General features: G+C 43.3%; 1 protein-coding gene across 9 annotated transcripts in view; it reads left to right on the top strand.

Annotated features, from left to right (window-relative positions):
• rbms3 (RNA binding motif, single stranded interacting protein) overlaps positions 1 to 24047 on the top strand; it is a 282075-nt gene that overhangs the window by 236657 nt on the left and 21371 nt on the right. For all 9 annotated transcript variants that reach the window (XM_037092868.1, XM_037092870.1, XM_037092866.1 and 6 more), the window contains 4 exons: positions 5333 to 5439; positions 13598 to 13641; positions 16588 to 16684; positions 20672 to 20722. In XM_037092868.1, the coding sequence (XP_036948763.1) occupies positions 5333 to 5439; positions 13598 to 13641; positions 16588 to 16684; positions 20672 to 20722 (299 nt within the window). The remainder of the gene's footprint in view (positions 1 to 5332; positions 5440 to 13597; positions 13642 to 16587; positions 16685 to 20671; positions 20723 to 24047) is intronic.

Raw genomic sequence — 24047 nt, 5'->3', positions numbered from 1 at the left:
CGCCGTTGTTTGTACTCACCATAGCAACCCCAGTGTCGGGAACGGCAAGTGGAATTAGCTGATTAAGCTAAAAATGAAGTTTCTCGTTAACTGGTACATCAGAGCTCATCTCAGAGGAGTTGGCCAGCAGCTGGAAACCCCACCGCCTGTTTGGCGCTGCACTTGCTGCTCTCACATTAACTGTAAAAGCAGATTAATTCAGAGTCGGTACTCATGGGCGCAGACTTATTCACCCATATTTTCATCTGCTAAAATAATTATTACAGCTCCGTGTTTGTGCAGAATCTTTTTCACCTTTTCCATCCAGTGCCGCAATATTCCTAGACACAAAAACATGCAAGCGTAACTTTTAAAGAAAGTCTCAGATAGATAGGTAGATAGATAGATAGATAGATAGATAGATAGATAGATAGATAGATAGATAGATAGATAGATAGATAGATAGATAGATAGATAGATAGATAGATAGATAGATAGATAGATGAGGTGAGAGAGGGAGACAGAGAGAGAGAAAGAGAGAGAGAGAGAGGCAGACAGCAGATAACCATGACAGTGAGAGATGCGATCGAGGGGAGACGGACGGCGAGAGTGAGAGATGGATTAGCATGTCAGAGACTCCCTACATAACATTACTCTTGTTAAGTGTGCAATAGCTCATCGATCAGGCTTCTACCGCCCGCATCCAGGGCTCTTCCCTCCGCTTCCCTTCCCGTAATCCATAATATCATCTCAGGCCTGCACCGGCTGGCGTGTGCAGCAGGGGCCCTCTATGGGAAAGTCTGAGCAAGGACTGATCAATACCTATAGACCATTTGTAGCCCAATGCAGGGAGAGGAGCGCGGCGTTGTTGACATCCTTCTCCCTATACTAATCTCACTTACTCATCTATATAGTATGGATCCGAACTCGACTGTCACTCCTACCATCACAGAGTCTCTCCCTCCTCTCCTTCCGTCACTGTCTCCTTGTGTCTTTAGGTCTCTCTATGACACTGTATCTGTGTTTCCATCTATCTCCCTCTCCCTCGTCCTCTTTGTCTCGCTCGCCGCCGCGCTCCCCTCTCAGCGCCCGCTCCATTTATCAGGCCGTGTCATTGAGCCATGTGTGCCGTCCCTGTCAGCAAAACGGCTGGCAGACTGTCTTCATTTCCACGCTGAAGGATGCGAGGCCAGCGTGGCAGTTGTGAGAGCTATCGACTGGGATCTGTCAAAGCCCTCCCTGTAGGGGAAGCTTCTGCTGCCGCCTGTCTTCCTGGTTGGCGGCCATTCTGAGCCTGTCCGCATTGCTCTGAAAATGGCGACATATATGCTACTCTGCTGTACTTTCAGTCCTTGTCCGTCCAGTCCACTTGTCATATGTTTTCCTATCACAACCACTCCTTGTTTTGTCGTAATCTGTATCTATTTCTAGAACTCACCCTTACACTCCCTCTCTGTTCATCTATCCATCTGTGTCTCTCGCTCTCTCACCCCCTCCCATTCTTTCTCCTCTCTCTTTCCCATAAGACACAGCTTCCTCAGTCTGGCCAGCCAGGTCAAGCTGGCTGATGGGAATCAGACAGTCGTTGATCCAATTAGAGATCCCCTCTAGCAGCACTGGAGTACAGCAGAATTCCAATAAAATACAACCCCCTGCTCTCCTTTTGCTTATTTTCATCTCAAACATGTCCTTGCAGTAAGACACAGCGAGCCATCCAGATGAGATACTTAGCTTACTGAACTTCAAGCCAAGAACCTGTAAGAACCTTCAACCGGAGTTGTTGTGCTGAGAAGTAGAAAGCTTCCTTCCACTAAAGCTTTTCAGAGTGACATATTTTGATTCAAGTGGCTGAAAAGTTCCCTCTGTTTGCCCTCTTTCAGGCTTTGTACACACTGAGAGAGCGAAGCAAGGCCAACCCAGTTTGACTCCAAGCCCTTGTGAGAGGCCTCTTTTGTAACTGTCTTCACTGTGGAAAAAAACGTCTGTTTCCCTGAAACCTTTTCTTACCAAGCCCCTCTGCAGCATGTAGGCATTCCTGCATTGATTTTGCTATTCAGGCCAAACAGATGTACGGTCCAATTCTGAGCAGCGAATGAATGTATGGCGTGCTGACATTGATGTATTATAATACATGTGCTGATTTGCATTCATGGATCGAGATGTTATTCAGCTGGCCGCGCAAGACCGTCCGGAAGCACGCAAGCTCTCTTTGTCTACAGATATCGGGGAGAAAGGGAATGGTGAGATCTGGTGTTCGCGCTGCGCCGGCTGTTATTCTGCAGACAAAGGGCTGATTTTCCCCAGATGCCGGCCCATAGGAAACATCAGTAACAGCAATAATTACTTATGCACGCAGCGCTAATAAGTGAAACTTGCAACAAGCTTCAATTTAAATGGCTATTGTAATTGCACTGTCTCATACAGAAGTACATCTGCATGCACTTATTGGTTCATTTACAGGGTGGTAATGTGTCTATTGATGAGCAGAAAGCCATGACTATCTCTTCAGAGCCAAATTCAGAGTCTGGAGTGTGATTGAGCCGCGGCTGTGATCAAATGAGGCGAGCAGCACAGACATCTCACTCTCACTAAACTATCTCAACACAGCTCCTCTCGCTTTTGTGCCCACGAGTGTGGTTGGTCTTGTCGTGCACACTCCAAGGTATGTCTGCAGTCACCCCTCGTTAACATGTTTACCAGTTCCTACAGCAACCCACATAAAAAACAATTAGGAGTTCCCATGGAGCACCTTGTTAGCAGTTGTTGACCTCTGACCAAAAGCACTTTATGTCTTTTTCCCATGATTTTGGATCATTAAAGGGCAGCAAATTGCTTCAAAACTGAAGGGGGTTTTTTTGCGTGCCCCCCCACAAAACACACTCTCGAGCTTGAAGCCAGCGTGAAATGTGTTGTACTTGGAGCCTGTGACCTAAAGACGCAGCATCAGCAAGCAAATATGTACAGCCAGTGGTCTAGTTTATTCTGGGTTGTGCCAGTGATGACGGTGTGTGGCGAGAGGTCTAAGTAAGGTTTTTTAGGCTGGCAGCAGTTTGCATTGTGTGTGCGTATGTGGGGAATTTCTGCGTGTTTTCGAGGGTTACAGCAGAGGGACTTTAACGGCAAAACGAGGGTGTGTGTGTGTGTGTGTGTGTGTGTGTGTGTGTGTGTGTGTGTGTGCGCGCGTGTGTGTGTGTGTCAGGGCTACAGAGGGTTGAGTGTGATCACAGGGTGGGTGGGGTAGTGTGAGGCTGTTGATCTTGGGCTGGAGTCTTAAACAAATTGGCCAGTTCGCTGTGGGAACTGGGGATGTAGTCGCAGGGGTAACGTCAGCGTGCTCTGTGTCAGATTCTCCAAATCTCTCCGATAGCTAATTATCTCCCAGAGTGCCAGAGGAGAGGTTTGGAAGAGCTTTTGTTGTTTTTCTTCCGCAGCGTCTCTCTCTCTCACTTGCTCTTTCCTGCAAAATTCTCCTGGGCTGACTCTGTAAAGTTTAGTCCCATAGTAGACCCTAAAGCCACATAAACACACTCACGCGCTCCGTTTTTTTCTTGGTTGCATGTGTTTGGCATTATAGTAGCCCTGAAGCGGCATGATCGCACACACACACACTTTGTTGTCGTCAGCCCTCTGCTCATTTACATAATCAGACACCTACTATTATTCCCTCAGAATGTGACGTAATTTACAGTCCTGTCATGTCAGAAAAGAGTAAACGAATCAACATGTTAGCTCATTAACGGCCCGATCATTTCACTCTACTAAAAAAAAAAACTCCTTTGTCATAGGTCCACTTCCCTTCAGGTTGTCTTATTGTTGTCACTCCCTTGTCAGTCCTGACAGCACTTCTTTCTCTCCTGTCTTGCGATACTGCGTTATTATCAAGAGCAAAATGCCTCTAACATCTGGGAGCGGAGATTAAAGCATCAACAATTCTCTCGGTGGGTGTCATCTTCTGGCACGACGTGATGAAAGGTCCCGTTGCTCACCTCTCGCAGACAGCCCCGTCATTGGCCTGTGTCGTCACGGAGCGGCTGTGTCACGAGCTGCCAGGCCAGTAATGCGAATGCGATGACAGGAGAGCCGTCAGGTCCCTTCTAAGCCACCAGGTGCAGGGCAGCAGCGGTTAAGTGTTTGGACAAGCGCGCTGGCTCAGCATGGTCTGTACTGTTGCTGAACTGTACAACGTTCCCAGGGAACCAGCGTTTGATCCTGGTGCAGATTCTCACTCTACAGCTGTTTTCTCCTTGTTTCTCCCCTGGTCCTTCACCTGTTTCTCATATCTGTTTCTTTTTCCTTACACCTTTTGTGTGTTGTTCCCCCTTCTGTCTCTTGAACTCCTTGTGTTTCTTTTAGTTTATCCGACTGTCTCTGAAGACATTCCCTTCTTGCTGACGAAAGGTAAAAGAAACAGGGACGGAAACTGTTAAGACCCCGGCCAAGAGAGCCACCCATTTCTCATGAGAAACTTTTTCACTCCTCTGCTTTTTTTTTTCTTTCACGCTCTTCTGTCATTGAGTCATCAGATTTTTTTTCTCTGTATCTCATCAGGGAGTCCTCTACCTGAATCCATTCCTGTCTCTATCAGTGCTCACCTGCAGCTCAAGTGTGAGAAAGTGCCCTTTGAGAAGTTATCTTTATAGCGACGTAGGTCATCGCAACACTTTCATCAACCTTTTATTGGCAATTATGCATACAAAAGGCTGTTGATACAGAGACAGCTTAGATGAGGTCGCAGTACAGAGGGCTTTTTTTTTCCTTCTTCTTTTTTTAATTGGATTAATAACAGCTATTTCATGTCATGAATTTCCTGGGGTATGATGATAGAAATGGATAGAGTGCCCCCGGTGTTTGCTCACAGAACAGCAGCGTTTTTATCAATGACAGCCTGTGCTCAAACAACAGCACAGCGAGGCACTTGCACTTGACGGCTGTGGATTGGAAAAAGGCATAAAATTTCAAATAAAAGAGAAAATGGCTGTGAAAGTAAAACACGGAGGGATAACTCGTCAGGAACAGGAACGCCTTCTAGAAATAAGCTTTGGCTGACAGAGCGGCCCTGCATTACCATCTCAGAGGTATTTACAAGAGCGATTACTGTGATTATTATTTCAACAATACCCTGCAATGCTCTTTCATGGGCTGCCAGCCTGGGCCGGGGAAAGGGAGGGCCTGCCAACATCGTCGGTCTGGGAATTTGTCTAGGAGCTCCATAGGAGGGCAGAGAAAAGGGAGGGGAGAGAAGCCGTGGTAGAAGAAGAGAAGTGCAACACGGTTCGAAAGGGCTTCTGTCCTTGCGAGGGGTCATACGGTGCCGTCCTCCTAACGTTATTTTGTCCTCTCTCTCTTTCTGCAGCTCCCACGGAGCCTTTGCTGTGCAAATTTGCAGATGGAGGGCAGAAGAAACGCCAGAGCCAGAGCAAGTACCCTCAGAACGGGAGGCCGTGGCACAGAGAAGGCGAGGTAAGGTGTCACACCAGTGCAGAAGCAGTCGTCCCTCAACATGTCCCAGAATGAACATATAGATTCTATTTACTCTCGCACAACTGAAAAGCTTCCTTGCTGTTAAGGTAGAGAAGGGTTATCTGTGTTTTTTAGTGCACATCTCACAGCAAACTACATCCCAAGGAATGAGATTTTACAACTAACAATGAATTCTGCGATCAGCTTTACCCATCAAACTGCCAACACGTGTTGCATATACTGTAGAGGAACAGTGACGTGTAAGTGAATTTTAGTCAAAGTAAAGAGATTGTGTTTAAATATTACTTCAGTAAGTGAAGACGCTGGTAAAGATAGTGCTAGAGTAAAAGTCTTTACTGATAAAAAAATACCTGATAATAAACATGAGTGTCAAAAATAACTAGAATATGAGTAAATTAGCAACTATAGAAACAAAAAGGACAACTCTTTACTCTAAATATTTATCACAGTGTCTATTAACTTAGTTTATTCTGAACCTTTAGCCACATCTTAACTCCCATGTCTGTTTAGGATGCTCTCTAGCAGTTGAAGTAAACGGTAATCTTAGTATTTCTTCAACTGTGTGGTAAGAGACAGGTTTTACAATCAAGCATAATGATTAGATACTTTTGTAATAACAATTTGTTCTAGTTCCTTAATATTGACACCTACAAATCCAGCAGATTTGGAAATATGCACATTTTGACATAATTTCCTCGAGTGCAAGAACTACAACACCCACGTATTGGATTAAAATGCTAGGTGACTCAGTGAAACTCTTTCCATTCCAACCAGATGACGCTCTAAACAAGGCGTTTACCTCTGAGGTAATGGTATTTTTATAATAGCAGGCCCAACCCCGCTCACAAGGTCCCACGAGAGGTCAAATACAACATCTGGCTTCATGTAAAGCATTTCAGACTGTCATTTATATTTACTCTAAAGTATGGAGCTGTTAGGAAGAGAAAAACGTAAAATGTCCAAGATATTGATCAGACTGCCCCTGGATGTATAGGCGCTGTCATGTAAATTGCATCTCAAGCCAAACGCCTCACTGAACACAAATATTCCCGCCATACATCAGCAATGCTGGGAACCAGAAATTGGATACAACGCCATGGAAACATATTCATCAGCAACATGTGGAGACAAGGTTAAAGTCTCTTCATCCGCTACCATCCAAGCTATACTGGGAAGGACAAACAGAGGAGACAGGTAGAGAAGCGCTTCAGTCCGGACTGTATAGAGTAGAGAGAATACACGCGCACATTCAGTGAGGCTGACAGTTGTGCTGAAACGGCAAAGGTAGGGGAGACCAGAAGAGATGAAATATTTGTCCTTCAGGAAACACAAGCTCCTGGTGCGTGTGGGTGTGTGTGTGTGTCTGTGTGTTGGGGGGGGTGTAGGTGGAGTATTACACTCGCCATGCATTTTGTGTGTTTGTGTCTGTCCATCACATGTTCAGCAGCCCTGACACCTATAAGCCAGTGAAGCGTGTTTAACCTAAATCACATCGCCACATCCCCTCGCAGGCCTACACATTGACAGGGTCAGCTCAGTTGACTTGAGGTAAAGTGAGATGAGTGTATACTGTGTGTGTGTGTATACTTCATCTCAAAGTGTGTAATAAGAAACCTTCACCGCCAAAATGGAGGGAACACCTCTTTTGTCCTCTTGCTGATTTTACTCCACAACCTGTACCTTCTCTACGTCGTACACACAAACTTTGCCCAGAGCGTTTTACAGCTGCTTGCTGTGTCACACCGATTCTACCACCTGTGAAATATGTTTATATATTACAAATTTGCCTTTCTAAATACGTTCCAGAGCCTGAATATGATTAGGAAGTGTGACTCTTTTATTCAGTGTCAAATTAAAGTCCTTCCTGTTGTGCCAATAATGGAGAAATCTTCCCTCTCTACCATCATCCCCCTCTCCTCCTGCTCCATCTCTCTCTCTTTGGCCCCCTCCATCCGCCCATCAATGTTTCACATTACTCTGCGTTAGGGTGGGACCTAGAGGTCGAGGTTTAACAGCCTGGGTTCAAGGCAGTGTGTGTGTGTGAATGTGTAAATCTGTAGCTTAACGCCGAATGTGCTCGAGTGTGGGGGCCATTTATATGTTTATGTGAGCCCTGTTGTTTTGCTATCCTTGAGGGAGCCAGCAAAAGATTAAGACCTTCAGACTAAGGACATATTTTCTTGACAAATTGAAGTTATCTCAGCAACTTCACATAAATATTTGAATTGAATTTAAATTAAAGCTATGATTAAAATATATATTTATATATACAACATATAAAACAGATATATATGCAAGGGTTTATACAATAAAACAGGGATCTACAATAAAATGGTTGAGGAGCTCACATGTAAGATCAGAATAAGGTTACGTTTAGATCCAAATTAGTATATTGGGAGGATAAAATGCCAGGTTGTACAAAGGTTGAAGAATCATATACAGGCAAAAGAAGACGCTTTGAACACTTTAATGTCTTTTAGTATTTTGAACTGCATTTCCCAGGTGTATTTGCATTAAAAGAGCTCTGGGATTTGCACTGATTAGTATCTTAAATGCCTCTCAAGATATGAGAAAAACAAACAAAGTAAATAACTTGCATCACATACAGGAAGAGAGAAGAAAGGAGGGAGGGTATGTTATCCCATATGCCTCTTTCTTATTTATAGTATTCATAACCTGTTGAATAAAATAAATACACAGTCGCAAACTAAAGCCCTATTCACAAGGGATTAGTATTAGCAGTGGACGTATAAGAAATTGCCATCTGTGATCTTAATTCCATGCAAATCTGCCATCTCCGTAAGTTGTAAAATAAAAAGTCTATTGCATATCACCAAACTTATTTTGCTAAATCACACAGGTCATGTGAAAATTAACATGTTGGTGATTTAAGCTTATATTTCTTTTTAAACATCTAGTTTCAGTGTCTGTGAGAGCGGATGTATTGGTGTGATATAGTGATGACAGAGAAGAGTTAGGAGCAACAGCGGGTTGTCATATTCTAGTTCAGTCGCGGAGCATTTTATTCATTCTAAATGAGCAGCAAATTTGTATTTATGCCTGTAACACATGCAGAAATTGAGCAAATCAATCCTAAACTATGATGATGATGTTGCTGATGAGGAACAGACGCTTTGCCTCTTATGGGTGACGTTGCGAGGAGCCTTGTCATCATATCAGGAGATCATTCCAGTCAGTGAGTGTGAAAAACAGACTTTGCTCATCCCGTGCAAATGCGCCACGCAAAACACAAATTTGTGGGGTAATTTCTATCTCCCATTAGGTCCCCAGGTAATACAAGCTCCATGTGAATGACCCGCATATGCAAACCCATAACCCATATGCAAATGTGGTAGACAGACCCAGTGGACTATTGTCCTTTGCAGAGATAGGGGTCATCTGTTGTTTTTTCCCCGACTTGCATGCGAAAGATAGAAGAAGCAGAGTTGCGTGACTCCTCAAAGATTTTCGAATTTGTTTTTGTACACCTTACTTTGACACCTGTGATCTGATCACAATGCAAATCAGACAACCTCCAGACACGGTCCAGCTGGTCTGCTACCATTCAGTAGTCATGCATTCTGTATGCGTTTACACCTATAGGGCCACTACAAAGGCTCTTTTACAGGTCAGCTGTGCAGGCAAATGCAGCTTGGAGATAACCATCACATGTTAGTGCGTTTACCAGAGCTGAGGCCATGCTTCACTTCACTCCCTGTGGCAGGCAGGTGAGGGGGTAGAAACAGCCCTCACCACCCATGGCGCTCTCTCCATTCTCCCTCTCTCCATCTCTACAGTTTATATCACTCTGCTCTCATGCCCCTCCCCGTCTTTTTTCTTTCTTTAAGCACTCTCTCCTTCTCCTTTGCCATCTCTTTCTCTCTCACTTTGTCTCTCTTCTCCGTGTTTGAAGTCTTCCCAGATCCCATAGCAACATATGGAGAGAGAGAGAGAGAGAGAGAGAGAGAGAGAGAGAGAGAGTGGTGACTCACTGAGAGAGGAAGAGAGAAGGAAAGAGAGAGGGAACACATTGCATGATCAGTCAGGAGTTACAAGGGGTTGAGTGCTGCAGGGTGGCTGGTGGTGAGGATTGAGAAATATATGACAGATTTTCTTGTAAACTACCCAAAGTGGGAGTCTAGAAAGTGCTGTCTCTCGCTGTCTCATGCTGACAAACATATTAGTCACTGAATCTTTTTTTCTACACACACACACACACACACACACACACACACACACACACACACACACACACAGACACACACACACACACAGACAAGCGCCATGGGTGCTCATTCTTTCTCTCTCTCTCTCTCACTCTCTCTCTCCGTCTCTCTCTCTCTGTCTCTCTCTCTTCTCACTTCCTCACTCTCTTTTCACCAACACACACTCCTACACACAAAAAACTTTCAAAGTCACACTTCTCAAGCACCTACTCTAGGGGAATGAGTGTAGATGAAAAAAACATCCGGCTTTCCACTCTGTGTGAAAGCCTGACAGATGTCCGTGTGTGTGTGTGTGTGTGTGTGTGTGTGTGTGTGTGTGTGTGTGTGTGTGTGTGTGTGTGTGTGTGTGTGTGTGTGTGTGGCCACAAGGCAGGGAGAGAAAATAGATCTTTGTATGGAAGGCAAAAATACAAGGAGGGAGTGGGTCAGTGTGTGTGTGTGTGTGTGTGTGTGTGTGTGTGTGTGTGTGTGTGTGTGTGTGTGTGTGTGTGTGTGTGTGTGTGTGTGTGAGAGAGAGAGAGAGAGAGGACACAGAGACGATGGCTTGGCTTGGCTTTCCTCTATAAGCACAGCACAGCACAGGTGTCCTTACAGCTGCCTAATAAAGGCTGTCCTCACTCGACCCTTTTCGGCATCTGTGTGTTAAACAGGGGGATGCTTTTTAAAGGAGACCTATTGTGCTTTTCATTTTTTTTCGCCATTTTCTCCTGGGTTTTTATACTTGTGCATATAAAAGATCTTGAAAGTTAAAAAGGTCGAAGTCTTCACCGACAGACACTCGTCTCTCCTGCCTCACCATGTCAAGAATTTGCATGATTTATGTCTTGCAGCTAGTTTGTCGTATGAGAATTAATTAAGTTATTGCTAGTGCTACTGGATCAGGCACATGGGAGCTGACCAATCAGAGCGGACTGGGTGTTCAAGAGAGTCGGCCTTAAAGAGAGAGGAGAGTTTCAAGGGGAATAAAAATGAGAAAACCGACGTGTCTTTTGAGCACTAAAGCATGTAGACCTGTTCTTAAAATGATGAACCTGAAAATGTGCATAATATCTCTCCTTTAAAGCAGCTTTATTGGTGTGGTAAAATGCATTAGTGCAACAAAACGCATTTTGCACCCCAGAGCACACATTAAAAAAAAGATTATTAATGATTGGCTAGAAGAAGTAACAACTGAGGTGCTCTGCACCACTTTTTTTGTAAGTTTTGATCTAGCTATGTATCTAAAATCTTCAAAAAAGAAATGTTCTCTTAACTCACTATATCTACTGCATTCATTGAGGAAGTGCAACACAATTTGGACCTAATTTAGCATTTGAAAAGCGTTTCAAAAGCCAGGTATGTCGGTGGCAGCTTCTCTCAGGGGCAAGCCTTTTGTGTTTTTTCAGTCTTGCATCAAGTTCAGATGAAGAACATACTACTGTCTCCTTACTTTTTCTTTCACCTTGTTGCGGCAAAGCCAAAAGCGGGCTGCATCGGTAATCAGTCATTGACCATGCATGGTTCCCGGTCAGGAGCTTCTTCTGCTGTGGAATTCATCAGCACACGGAACCAAGGGCAGCACCTAGGGGAGTTATCAACCTCACCAGACAGCTGGCCATGTCTGCCACTGCTATTAGCGTGCGTGTGAACATGCACTCACATGCGCAAACATGCAGAAAGGCATGTAGCGAGACTCTTTTTGATCTCACATTTGGTGTAAAGACGGTGTATAAATAGAGACCTTGACAGACTCACAGAATGGGATATTCAGAAATGCTGACGGTGAAAACAAATAAAAGAGAATATGTTTAAGTAAGACAGGGGCTGATGCAAGTCCCTTCATCAACACAAAGGCCTACCACAAATAAAACTCGTGTCCTAACATCCTTCAGCTGGCGACAGCTTACTCATTCAGGGTAGATTCTCTGTTTTTGCTCACTCTTCTGGGTTTGGCCTCAGCTCACTGATTCCCCCCCCCCCCACCCCCCCATCCCTTCACACTTCTGAGCCACTATTCCCTTAACAGTGTAGCTCAGTGTAGGTAGCCCTCTGGAGGGACAAGGGCAAAAAAACTGGTACAGACAGACAGGAGGAGGGTAGATTAAGAGATGACGCGAGGTGAGGGATGAAGAGGGAAAGGTAAGGAGAGAGAGGAAGAGAGCACAAGATGATGGCGAAAGAAAAGAGGGGGAGAGCGAGCGAAAGGAGAGAGAGGAAGGGCGAGAAAAGGGGAGTGTGTGCGTGTGTGTGTGTGTGTGTGTGTGTGTGTGTGTGTGTGTGTGTGTGTGTGTGCGTGCGCGTATGTGCGTGTGTATGCTGATGAAATCTGCCGTCCTCAGCAGCCTCCCGTTAAAAGAAATCGGATTAGCTCTCCTCCGGGAGAGAACCTTGAGGAATGCAGATGACGGATTGTAGCGCACAGGTTTCTCTCCTGGACTCTTAGAGGGGCCGCACACATACATGCACACGCACACACACACACACACACACACACACACTCACTATCAGCAGACAAAGAACTCAGTTTTTCGCTCACTCCTTTTTTCTCTCCAAAGGGCATTTCTTCATTTCCTCTCATTCATAAAAACATGATTGTACGTGATTGAAATAGAAAGAGGGACGTCCTCAATACCAATTCACTTTGTCCTATTGACTAAGCTTTTCCCCACATCGGATTTGTCACTTGTCAGTTTTTCCAATTTGAATCAAGTAGATTTTTATTTGATTAGATTTATTTTGACGAAAAAGAATCAGGGTATAAATTACATTATTCCCCCAAGTACAAGTAAGATCCAGCGAATTGTCTTGGTGACATTGCTGCAGGAACATATTGACAGATCTTCCCACAGACGTATAGGACAAACGACCACGATGTTAAACACAGTGGACGGTGACAGTGACAGAATGCGGTCTCATGTACGATGTAAATGTTCTTTGCAGTTTAGACGATATCAATCTTTTTTGATAAAAGTCTACTGACAGTTAGGTTATTCCCGCAGGCCTTTAGGTAGCATTGATTGATCTAGCCGGTATTGATGTAATGAAATGTTAAATGCACCTTTTAGAAGGTTCAGAATCCCACACCATAATTTCCCATGACAGGGGTCAGCAAGCATTTGGCATAGGGCCCTTCAAAATGCTTGAAACAGTGTGAGTATTTAATGACCTGAGAATACTACTCAACAATTGAATTGTGAGTGTGTTTGATAGCACACATATAGTTATCCTAACAGAGCATGAAGACTGGAAAGAGAGAATCAGCGAGCTTGGTCCTGCTTATTAATTAACATGTTGAATCACACAAACTTCTGTCCTTAAAAATCCTGATTCCTTTGAAGGAGACATTTTACGCTCATTTTCAGGTTTATTTTGGGGTACTAAAACAGGTTTACATGCTTTAATGCTCTAAAAACACATCAGTTTTCTCATACGGTCCAGTGCTGATTGGTCTTCTGATTGGTCAGCTCACAGATGCCTGAGACAGCATGGCTGGCAACAACAGAGCAGCTGTGCCTCAGTTCTGTTGTGCCAACCTATCCACAAGGCAAAGATTATGCAAATGTATTACATTGTGATGTAGTGTGATGTCACAAAGTCAGGGAATGAAATGTGGGACTACTGACAAGGTGTGTCAGGAGATTTTCTGTTTTCTGTAGGAGAGAGGATCTTCTCTTGGTGCAGACTTTGACCTTTTTTAACTTTCAAGATCTATTACACACAAAAGAACAGATCAAACACTGAAGGAAAGGAAAAAAGCATGAAAGGTTAAAAAAGTATAAGAGAAAGAAGTTATGTCTCTCAGCCATCTTTGCTATATTTATTGTCTTTTAATTAGCACATTTACCCTTGTTACCGTTTATTGTCATTTAATAATTTTCCAGCCCTCTTAATCTGTGATTAATCCTGCATGTTTATTGCTTTCTCTCTTTCAGACTGGCATGGCGTTAACATATGATCCCGCAGCAATGCAGAATGGGTAAGAGCTTGACGGTCAATCCATCCTTGGCACCACCTAATACACTCACTTCTTGGCTCATAGGACCCCAGTCAATAGTGCTGCCATACATAAAGATTAATGTAGTGTCTGCACTTTGTTAGTGTTTGATTAAGGAAATCTATATGGACTTCAAATATCGGTTTTCATTGGTTGGGTCGGGTGAGAAATGGCAAAGGGTAGCTTAGTGAGCATGTCTCTGTTACGTGTGTTTGGGCCTTCGTGTGCGCGTGTGTTGCTGTGTCTTTATGTCATGACTTAATGGTTCTGTGGAAATAAATGACCCGGCAACGTGTTTTATTTTCCCCCACAGTACTGAGACAGGAAGGAGAGCGGTGAGGCTCCCCTCTATCTCCCTCTGGCCTCAGTCATTCACAGGAAGCTCCTCATTCCCCGCTTCCTAAACCACTTATCCCCCAGCGACTCGGAGTCAATCTCAACCAAAAAACTGGATGAATAGCATCGCTCATTACACACAGCCTGCGATGTAAAAGCCTGCTTTGCTGCAAATCCGCCAAATTATAATCCCACAGATATTTGTGTTAAGCAACAGACCTGCTGAGAAAGAAATGATTCACTGTTAATACGTTCAAGCAAAAGTTCAGCCTAATGAACATATTCCAGAAATGGGAAATAGGCTGAATTAAGTAGGAAAGGATGAAAAGTTGTCAAAAATAAAAATGGAAACATGGAGCGAAACAGCTAGCAGAGATTTGAGGAGTATTTAGTCAATTTAATTCATATGCAAAGTAGAAAATGAAAATGTAAACCTGAAACTTCACATCTGCCAGACTGTGCTCACTGGTGCATCAAAATTTAAGTGCAAATTGAATAATCCATCTATCCTCCCATCCATTTTCTGCCACAGTGGTAACTGTTAAGTCTGGCTAAAGAGAACCCAAATGCAAAAACACCAGGGCAGGCAAGTGTTAGAGGTGCAATATGAAATTATTTTAGATGAAAACATTCAAGAATTAGATCAATAGAATGGGGAAAAAGCCTCTATGCTACCAATATGAACACCAACAATCCCCCCGTTGCTCTGAGCTCCCACTGCTGACTACTTGCTGCACAGCTAACTGAGCTGACTAGTTAACGGATGCTATAGTAAACGGCAACTCTTGAGATACGCTGCCCCGTAATTGTTTTGAGTCTGAATTTGACTGGTGGACAGTTCTTGCATACTGCATCTTCAAAAAAATGTACTGCAATCCAACAAAAAAAAACTGGCAAACAGCAAAAACCGAAGAAGCGGGCAGTGACTGTCTTGGGAGAGCAAAAAGAGACAAATGGATGAAATCCAATCTGAGCAGACAAAACACTCTAAGCTATTCCAGCATCTCATGAGTAACACATGAAGGGTATTTTAGGGCTGTTTTTAATCCCTTGTGTTTTGTTGACATTGGTTTTACGTCCTCATTGTTTGGGGTTGTATGTGTAAACATGATAATGATGAGAGAGTGTGTGTGTGTATATATATATATATATATATATATATATATATATATATATATATATATATATATTTTTTTTTTTTTTTTTTTTTTTTACCCTGACCATATTAAAACCCAACATTTAGAAATGAAGTGGAAAAGGCTTATCTTTGCCACAGACTGAGCATTGCATGAAGTTGAAAAAAATATGGATATTACCATAAAACACTCTCTCATCATCTACACATTTTATATATAGGTTATGATTATGTATTTATTTTGTTTGCTGCAAAGAATCTACATCAAGTTGGCCAACATAGTGACTTTGCTCATGTTAAAGGTCCCCAAACAGAGCGCTATGCATTTTCTGTTGCCAGCTTAGATCAGAATCCTGTTTATATGCAGTTCTCATATATAAATGAACTAAATATACAAACTGATCTTTAAGGACAACACAATTTCATACTGTTTTACTTTGTTTATGTGTGGCGGACCCTGCCACCTCTCTAGCTTCAAACAGCGTTCTGGGGACCTTATTTTTCTCTGAGAGCAGCTTTTTTATTTAGTTTTGGGGAAAAAAAATACTTGTATTATTAACTCATTAATGTTGTGAATATTAGAATTCAGAGATTGAGTTCCTTCTCCAAAACTGCATAGTGCACCTTTAAAATACTTGTTTCAAACAAATCACAAAGAGGTGATGTAGTATCTTGAAAATATAGCGCGGCTTCGACAAACCTTGTACATAACTTGTCTAATAACCTCGGCCAGTAATATGATCCTCAGCTCAGGTGACAGAGACTATTGGACATACCACTTAGTCTCTCAGGGGATCACGGTAACATTCGGTCGCTATAAACCCTTCAGCAATGAGATAAAGTAGCCTAGTCGGCGACCACCTCGCTTCTCTGCAGCTCATGTCAAACCTTAGCTTCTTGAAATGCATTGAGTTTTCTCTCCGCCTCAGCATGCGAGCGTGCTACTTAAGCCAGCCAGCACGGTACAGTGTAGCCTTAATACTAGAGTCCACATTTTTTTTTTTCAAGTGCAGACAACCTCCCACTTTATATGATGACAAAACTCAATTTGATGTGATAAAACCCGACTTTTCAATTGAGAATGCTATAAGCCACTTCATGAAACTTTTATGTGGTGTTTGAAATACAATATATGTGTTTGCTCTGAACAAGCTACGATATAAATCCTCAGCGTGTGTGTGTGTGTGTGTGTGTGTGTGTGTGTGTGTGTGTGTGTGTGTGTGTGTCTGTTTCAGTGTGTTTTTTCTCTCTCATAGAGATAGAGAAACCGTTGTGTATAGACAAAAATTAGTTTTATAATAGAGTAAAAGAATTCAACATTAACATAATGTTCATTACACCAAATATGAATTTGACAAATTAATTCTGATATGTCCTCTCTTCTTCTTTTCCCTCCTCTCTCTGCCATCCTTCCCCTTTTCCTCCCTGCCTCCTCTTCCATCGCTCTCCCTTCTCAGGTTCTACTCCTCGCCTTACAGCATCGCCACCAACCGCATGATTGCACAGACCTCCATCACGCCCTTCATCGCTGCTTCCCCCGTTTCCACATATCAGGTGGGCCATAATGCACTGCATTATGGGCAGATTGCTGTCTGTGTATGTGTAATATGAGGGTTTTGCTTTGTGTAGTGGGATTGAAGAGAGGGGGCGGGCTGCGAAACAGTGTGAGGTTCTCTCTCCCTCTCTCATCGTTTTCTTCGCCACTCCAGCTGTGCGAGATGACATCTGTTTCGTAGGCGGCAAACACAACAGGCATCAGAAAACAAGCAACGGGGAAAAAAAAGGGGGATTAAAAAAAGGCTGACGGAGTAGAAAAAAATAAAATTACCCATCAGGAATGAAAGTGTCTAGGAAAAACAAACACTTTTCCTCCCCCATAGTTTCCTGACCTCTTTTGTGCTCCCTCAGCTGCCGAAGCAACGACGGCGTGTTTTTGTTTGTTTGTTTTGTTTATTTTTACTAACTTCGATACGATCGCTTCCTCTTCCAAAGTGAATTTCCACATTCCTCACGGCTGTGATCTGCAGAGTAATGAAACAGAACAGAACAGTAACGTGAAAATTGGCTGTGTGAGATGTCAAGAGTGTTAACCGCTTCCTGTCACCGCGCATTTCACGCGGCACCCTTTCTACCGAATCCGAACATCAAGAGGCGCTGCCACCGTGCCCTCTCGCTCAGACACTATCGTTTAACATCGACCGTGTTTGGTATGCAGAGACAGACAGACGAGGAGAGCAAGCGAGAGGAAAGGAGATGAAGGATAGATGGAAAAACAGAGGGGACAGATGGAGAGAAAGACAACCAGGGAGAGGAGGAAGGATCGTAGGGGTGGTGGTGATGGCGATGGCTCAGGTGGGGGGATCAGGATAGAGGAGGGGTGTTGCTGAAGGTTGCTGTGCCCGTCTTTGAGGCACGCTTGATTAAAACTCTGGTCCAGTACCTGCGGTGGAGGGGTAGGGGAGGGAGGAGGGGGGGAGAAAAGTGGGACAGGGCGCGTCTCTAATCCGCTCTCGGAAGGCTTCCCAAATTGATTTATCAAAAACAATGGCCGGGCTTTTGAGGAATATTAATCCTCACAGTTTCAATATCGGGCAGCTCTGCCACTGCTTCCTGTAATATTGCCCTTCAGCCAGTCACGGCAGGAAGGTGAGTCCTTCATCTTCTGTTCAAGTACAAAGAGGAAGAAGAAAAGAGAAGACAAGCCAGGCAGCCACATATGCCAGGCTAAAGCAAATCACTTCCTTTTATATTGGACACTATCGCCTTTGCAATGAAAAAGTCTTAGGGGTGAACAGAAATTACTGTATATGCCATTTCTTCTTTCATGTTTATGTTAAGTGGATATTTTTTGGAGCCACAAGTTCGATTGCGTTGATTTATCAAATCTGCAAATGACCCATGCCAACAGCAGTGTTCTGGTATTCTTTTAGGCTTGGCTCTGGTGAGCTCGAGCGATGATTGGCTTTGTTTCCTGGAAAATAGCAGCTTTGATGATTCATATGACAGGAGCCAGTCCAGGCCAGATCACTACCAAGATCTCAGCTGGTGCCGCCAGCCAGCTGCGGCCTGGTTTACATCACTGGCTGTACAGGCTGGCTCACAGGCTGACTAAATATGTGGCTGACTGGTTGATTGTGTGGCTGGCTGGCTCACTAATCAGCTAACTGGCTGGCTGTTTGGCTTTACATGTGATCGGTGGAATAGTGGGCCAACTGGCTGACCGAGCGGCTGAATGACCGTCTTTTTGGCTTATTGGCCGGCAGGCTGTTTTAAATGGTAACACGAGCTCTTAGGTTCAGCCAGAGGTAGCCAGAGATCTTCTTCGGTCATAAACATTAATAACTGTTGTGATGGTAGAATGAGAAAAAACCTGATGAGAGAAGCTAAGTCAGTCAAGACAAGTCCAGCTGAAGTCCTCAAGAAAAGTCTTTGGGGTCTCTGAATGGTGAATGCTGCTCAACACTGTTTGATAGTACTTTCTCTCATAACTAATGAGTTATCACCTCCGCCAAGGAGGTTGTGATTTCATCCATGCTCGTTTCTTTATTTGTTGGTTTGTTGTTTGGTTTGTCAGCAGGATTACACAAAAACTACTGAACGAATGTCCACAAACATTGGATTGAGGATGGATCTCAGCCCAGAATAGACTCTGCTAACTTTCTCTCACTTTGTTTATTCAACATTGCAAGGCAATTTTTGCCGTTGTTTTTGCAATCAGTACGTTGATCTTGATTTAAAAAAGCAGGCGTATTAAATGGCTGGTACCTTTGAGTTAGTACAAAAGAGGACTATTGGGCCTTCTAGTGTTTTATTGTTCTGGAATTGAAGAGGTCAATACTTGAGATTAAATTTAACCTTGAACCCAAACACACACCACATGTTTTCCACAAGACACATCCAGTTGGATTCAGTCATCGGTTAAGGCAGAGGTAATGACGAGGAAAGCTGAAAATTTGATTTAATGCATTTCTTAATTCCCAGAGCTCTGTTACTCTACTCTCTAACTCTACTGGGACTCAGGACTGGCGGGATATATTAGAGAAGACAGGAATACACAGTGCCAGGGCATCTTAGCTAGCCTTTTTGTGCTGCCCTCTGTTCTATGCCAAAAATATCTAACATTAGTCAACTGCAAGAGAAGAATAAAATTTAATTTATTTACTTTCAGTCATTTACGGTAAAAGTTTAATGCCAAAATGTGACTTTCTCAAGTTAAGAAATTCTTTTTTAAACCTACAGATATTTAGAAGTGATTCATGGCACAATTATTCTGAAATAAGGTCCCATGGTGGTCCACCAAAACAGGAAAGACCTTGCCTCTCTGTGCGGTCTGTGCCACGTCGTAGAGCATTTTTATTGGCCGGTTTGCAAACATTGGTTGCAGGAGTGGCACATTTGTGGGATTTTTGGTTGTAAATTTCTGATACTGTGTCGTCTTTTGGTCACCAAAGCTCTAAATCAGCAGTTAGCGGATTTATAATCCAAGGGCTCATTTATGGGAATTTTGAAACATTTCTTTCATTATCGTGAATTTCCGTCTGGAATGGCCCAATGCCACACAGTGTAATGGTGCCTTAAGTCTGACTACAGTCTAAGTCTGAAGACTAGTGCTCTGCTCTCTATTAGATAACTCACATGATGGTCATGCTGTATCTTAGTTAGGAAATGCCGAAGAGAAGTGATTAAAGATAAGCTTTTCTCTGTGTCTATCTGCTGTCCCGTTCAGCTGGGCAGAACAAACACAGCCATGTATAAACAAACAGACTTGGCTTCACATTATAGAATATCAGGCTTGTTTAGGTGTGCGTCCAAATCACGCGTTTGGGTTGGCTCAGGGGATTGATTGCTCTTATAGCAGATTATTCCATGTTTGTCTTTGTTTAATCTAATCATTTTACCAGGATCAGTGGCCAGCCTGCGTGTTTGTCTGCTACAAGCTGTCTAATTCCTCTCTCCAGCACATCCAAAAGCTGTGTTTGTTCCTCCATTTTCCCCAGTCTCTTGATCATTGTCTCTGTCACTGTTTCACCATCTTTTTTAACTTTCTCATCCACGTTTGTAAATATGCATGTCTGTATATGTTTTCCCCTGGTAACAGGTTGGCATACCTCTGAAATCTGGTATGCAATAAAGAATAGTTCTGCTCTGGCCCTTTAGATTCCTTCTTTTTCTGTTTTATTTTATTTTTACTTTTAAATAATAAGCTGTCTGTCCCTTAATTTCCCCTGATTATAGTGAAAGAACCTACCGTGAGGTCTCCGTGCACAAGTCATACTGTTGGCAATAATGAGAAGGCAAAGGGAGATTTGCTGCCTCCAGACTTTCAGATTCTTCTTGTAATTCTTTGGCACGGCTTAATCTTTGTAAAGTTCAGCCATTTTGGTGCATTAAAAAACCTCCAGACTTGAGAGTATTTGAACATATTGTAAATATTTGATCAGCGTGTAATGCTTCGTGCGGGATACTACTTGGATCTGACTGAAGCTTCATGAAAATGTATTTTGTCACCATCATTTTACATTTTAATGTGTTTCTCCTCAGGTCCAGAGTACGTCATGGATGCCTCATCAACAATATGTTATGCAACCTACAGTAAGTACTCTACCATTTACCTGCAGTAGCTGCCCAGGAGTCCCCACTGGGGCCCACTGTTAGTTAAAAATCTATGGGTTGTCTCCAGTTTCTCCTGTCTGTTCAGTGTTTGACCAGAGCTGTTGAAAGGTTTTAGGAGGAACTCGTTACAAGAAGTCCATTTAAGTTGAAAATAGTTTGTAACACAGAGGATTTTTGTTACATTTAGAGCAATACAAGTGATCAGGAGACGTAGACTCTGTTTTCCTCCTTTGGTAGAGGTTAAATGTTAAACCAACTCAACTTTATTCGTACCATTACAGTCCCACATAAAAAAGTCTGATAGCTAAATGATTACACCACTTTTGTCTGCAGTTACTATATGCAGCTCTATAAAGGCGCATTACCCCGGTTCTGATAGCCACGTGTCTCCATCCTTCCTAAGTATATGAACACATTTAGTTATATTTTTGGTCGGGAGTTTATAGGTGTTGGATGTGCCAGGAAGCAATTCAACATCATTTACCAGACCACAGCACAATACAGACAGGCTGTGGACTGTTGCTCTGGGTTACCAGCCCAGACTGCAGACAGGGAAATATTAATATTAATTACATTTTTTCACAAATAACACAGGCTGCCACAGTGCCACTGACATAGTCATATGGCATCCCATGTTATTCAATCATCCTGTTTAGAGAGTACAGAACATTTGTCTTCTAGGAGTCCAACATTTTTATTTTAGGTCACCCAGTCTGCAGAGAATATCCACATGATATTTTCCTCACTGACGAAATCACGGTTTACTTCTTTCTAGTGGAGTTTTCACAATTTTATCACAAGTCTGACAATAAATATTAATGTTTCTAGGATGTTTACAGAGACTCGAATAACCCAGTGAAAGGCACCAAACGTACTGTTTGGAAAACACCCCCTATTTGCCTCCTGAATGTTTAACCAAATTCAGCAGTTCAGCAGATTGTTATAAGGTTGAACTTTAATTGATCCGAGCACCATAAGCATTCTCGTTTTGTTGCTTAGAGATTTTAAAACATTCTGCCAGAGGCTTTTATGTTTGCTTGAGGCTTTTCGTGGCCCCTGAAGCACATTCAGTGTACGTTGTAATTCATTGTTCTGAACGAGTCTGGGGCACGTGATAGATTCTTTACAATCATTAAAAGGTTGCTCCGTGCCATAGACACAAATTAGTAGATGTTTTACTTAAAATCTGCTATAATACAGCACCCTGGAGTACAATACAGAGTGCGCTTGAGAATTTCAAACAGCAGAGCGCCACATAATGTTGTAAAATTGTGCAATTCTACTGTGAAATGCACTTCAGTATAATACATGATAACTGTGTGAGAATTGTATAACTTAATTGATGCTGTAAATGATTCCATCCATGTTTTATGAATTATAATGTCTGGGAAACATTATCATCGTAGTTTGTTTCTTTAGCACTTGGTCTGTTTTGTTGTTTTTAACTTAAAAAGCAAACTGTTAAACATTCCCAAAATGTATGTTAACCAAGAAGGCAGATTTCTCTCTGGTGCAGATGTTAATAGACACCCTAAAAAATGGTTTATGAGCTTTTTCTGACTCTGCTCTCTTTGGAAAAATTATGTTTGCCTCGAGCATTCCATGAAAGTGCCAACAGCATTGTTAGCCTGAGTCAAAAAGACAACTGCTTGCGTGTCCCTGTGTCTGAACAAATTGGGAAACACTGGACTCTCCAGCTGGTGGTCAAGCACTCACTCAATGGAAGGAGTGCTCAACCAGCCGTGTGGCTCCCCGCCGTGGCCATTTACCACTCAGTCCTTCCCATCTCACTTCCACTCCCGCTGTGGGACAGTGAACATGTAATCTGGTCGCAGCAGGCCACCAGCCAGGCAGAGTCACACAAACACACACTACGCCCAGCTGCAGCTGCCCTCCAAGCCACTCAGTTTGCCTTTCAGCCACAGCCACCTCCTGTCTTCCCTACGAGTATCTTTCATTCACCCAGCCTTCTCTTCCCTGCTGTAGCTTGCTACCTTCGCAGTCAGGGCTGCACTCTTCCACTGACACCTTCACACAGGATTAAAGCTAGCTCACTAACAAGCTAACTATTCTTTGCTGCTGAGTCTGCCTGTTGTGAGAGTGAAGATGTCGTGTGGGTTGTAGACAGTTTTACAAGGTGAACGACAAGAATGAGATGTAAGAAGGTGTAACTGCTCAGCATGTGCCACGCGGACTATTTTTGTGCAGGCGTGTACGTGTCTGCTCATGCACACACGGCACATGTGTCCATTCGCCTAAAGCGTATCAACCCATGTGTTTATTTGAATGTGCGTTCCATTATTTCTTTGTCCTCTGCCAACTTAGTCACATGTTGTTATGGTTTGTCTGTCGGCTCACAGACAGAACATACACAGCTTCATCTGCAACGTTTGTGTAACTGCTCATGTTTGTATGCACCGTATGTGTTATGTAGTGCCATATGTGTGGTCCATACTGGTTAGTCCCATCAAGCCTGCACGGCTGCCTGACGGACATCCATCTTCCAACCTTATGTCATGAGCCTTCTTGGATCCTTTGGCAGTAGCCAGTGGCTGCATTGTGCTGTTGGTGTACATCTCATCATGCCTTCATGCCAGCAGTAACCATGTGGCCGTATCCGTCCCCGTGGCCCCATCCCCATTGTGTTCCAGTGGCTCTCTGTCACCAAACGGCTGCTAGGTGCTAACCCCAGCTGTCACTCCCGTCAGTGGATAGCTACCAGTCTGTCTCCCTTTATGACCCACGCTTCTATCCGCCAACCAGCTACATACACAGCAGACCGCCCCTTACACACACACACAGCCTGCCACCAGCTCAGTAAATCACATCAAATTAGCTAAGCATGCTAGCTTCGAGAGCTCAGGGGCCCACTCAAAGCATTAAAAACCAATTGATTGTGCTGCAATTCGGTGGCTCCCTCCTTGTGTCATGTGTTAAACCAATGGAGCGTTTTGCAATGGCGCTCCTGGTGTCCAGGCAATATGGAGGCGGCCAGGCATGCAAGGGGAAGGGGTTGCAGCTTGCCAGTCAGACAGTGTAGAGTATAGCAGTATAGAATAGACATGTGTGTATTATAAGAAATGTATTGGCACAGTTACATGGAAAGGAAATTATTCACAAAAGAAATGACAAGCTATCAAATTAGTCTCCAGTTTCTAGTCTCCTGGTGTCACCAGAGAGAGGTTTGTAGTAAGTCTCTGTGGTACAATAATAGTTGTACAACACAGTTAATTAAACTAGAAAAAAACTATTCCACAGGAGTAATCGTAAAAAACAGTTAAACACATAACAATTAGCCCAACAG

This window comes from Acanthopagrus latus, chromosome 3 (assembly GCF_904848185.1).
Source record: "Acanthopagrus latus isolate v.2019 chromosome 3, fAcaLat1.1, whole genome shotgun sequence".
NCBI classification, from domain to species: Eukaryota; Metazoa; Chordata; class Actinopteri; order Spariformes; family Sparidae; genus Acanthopagrus; species Acanthopagrus latus.
The sequence above is the reverse complement of the archived record's forward strand: the minus strand, read 5'-3'. Positions and strand labels throughout refer to the sequence as shown.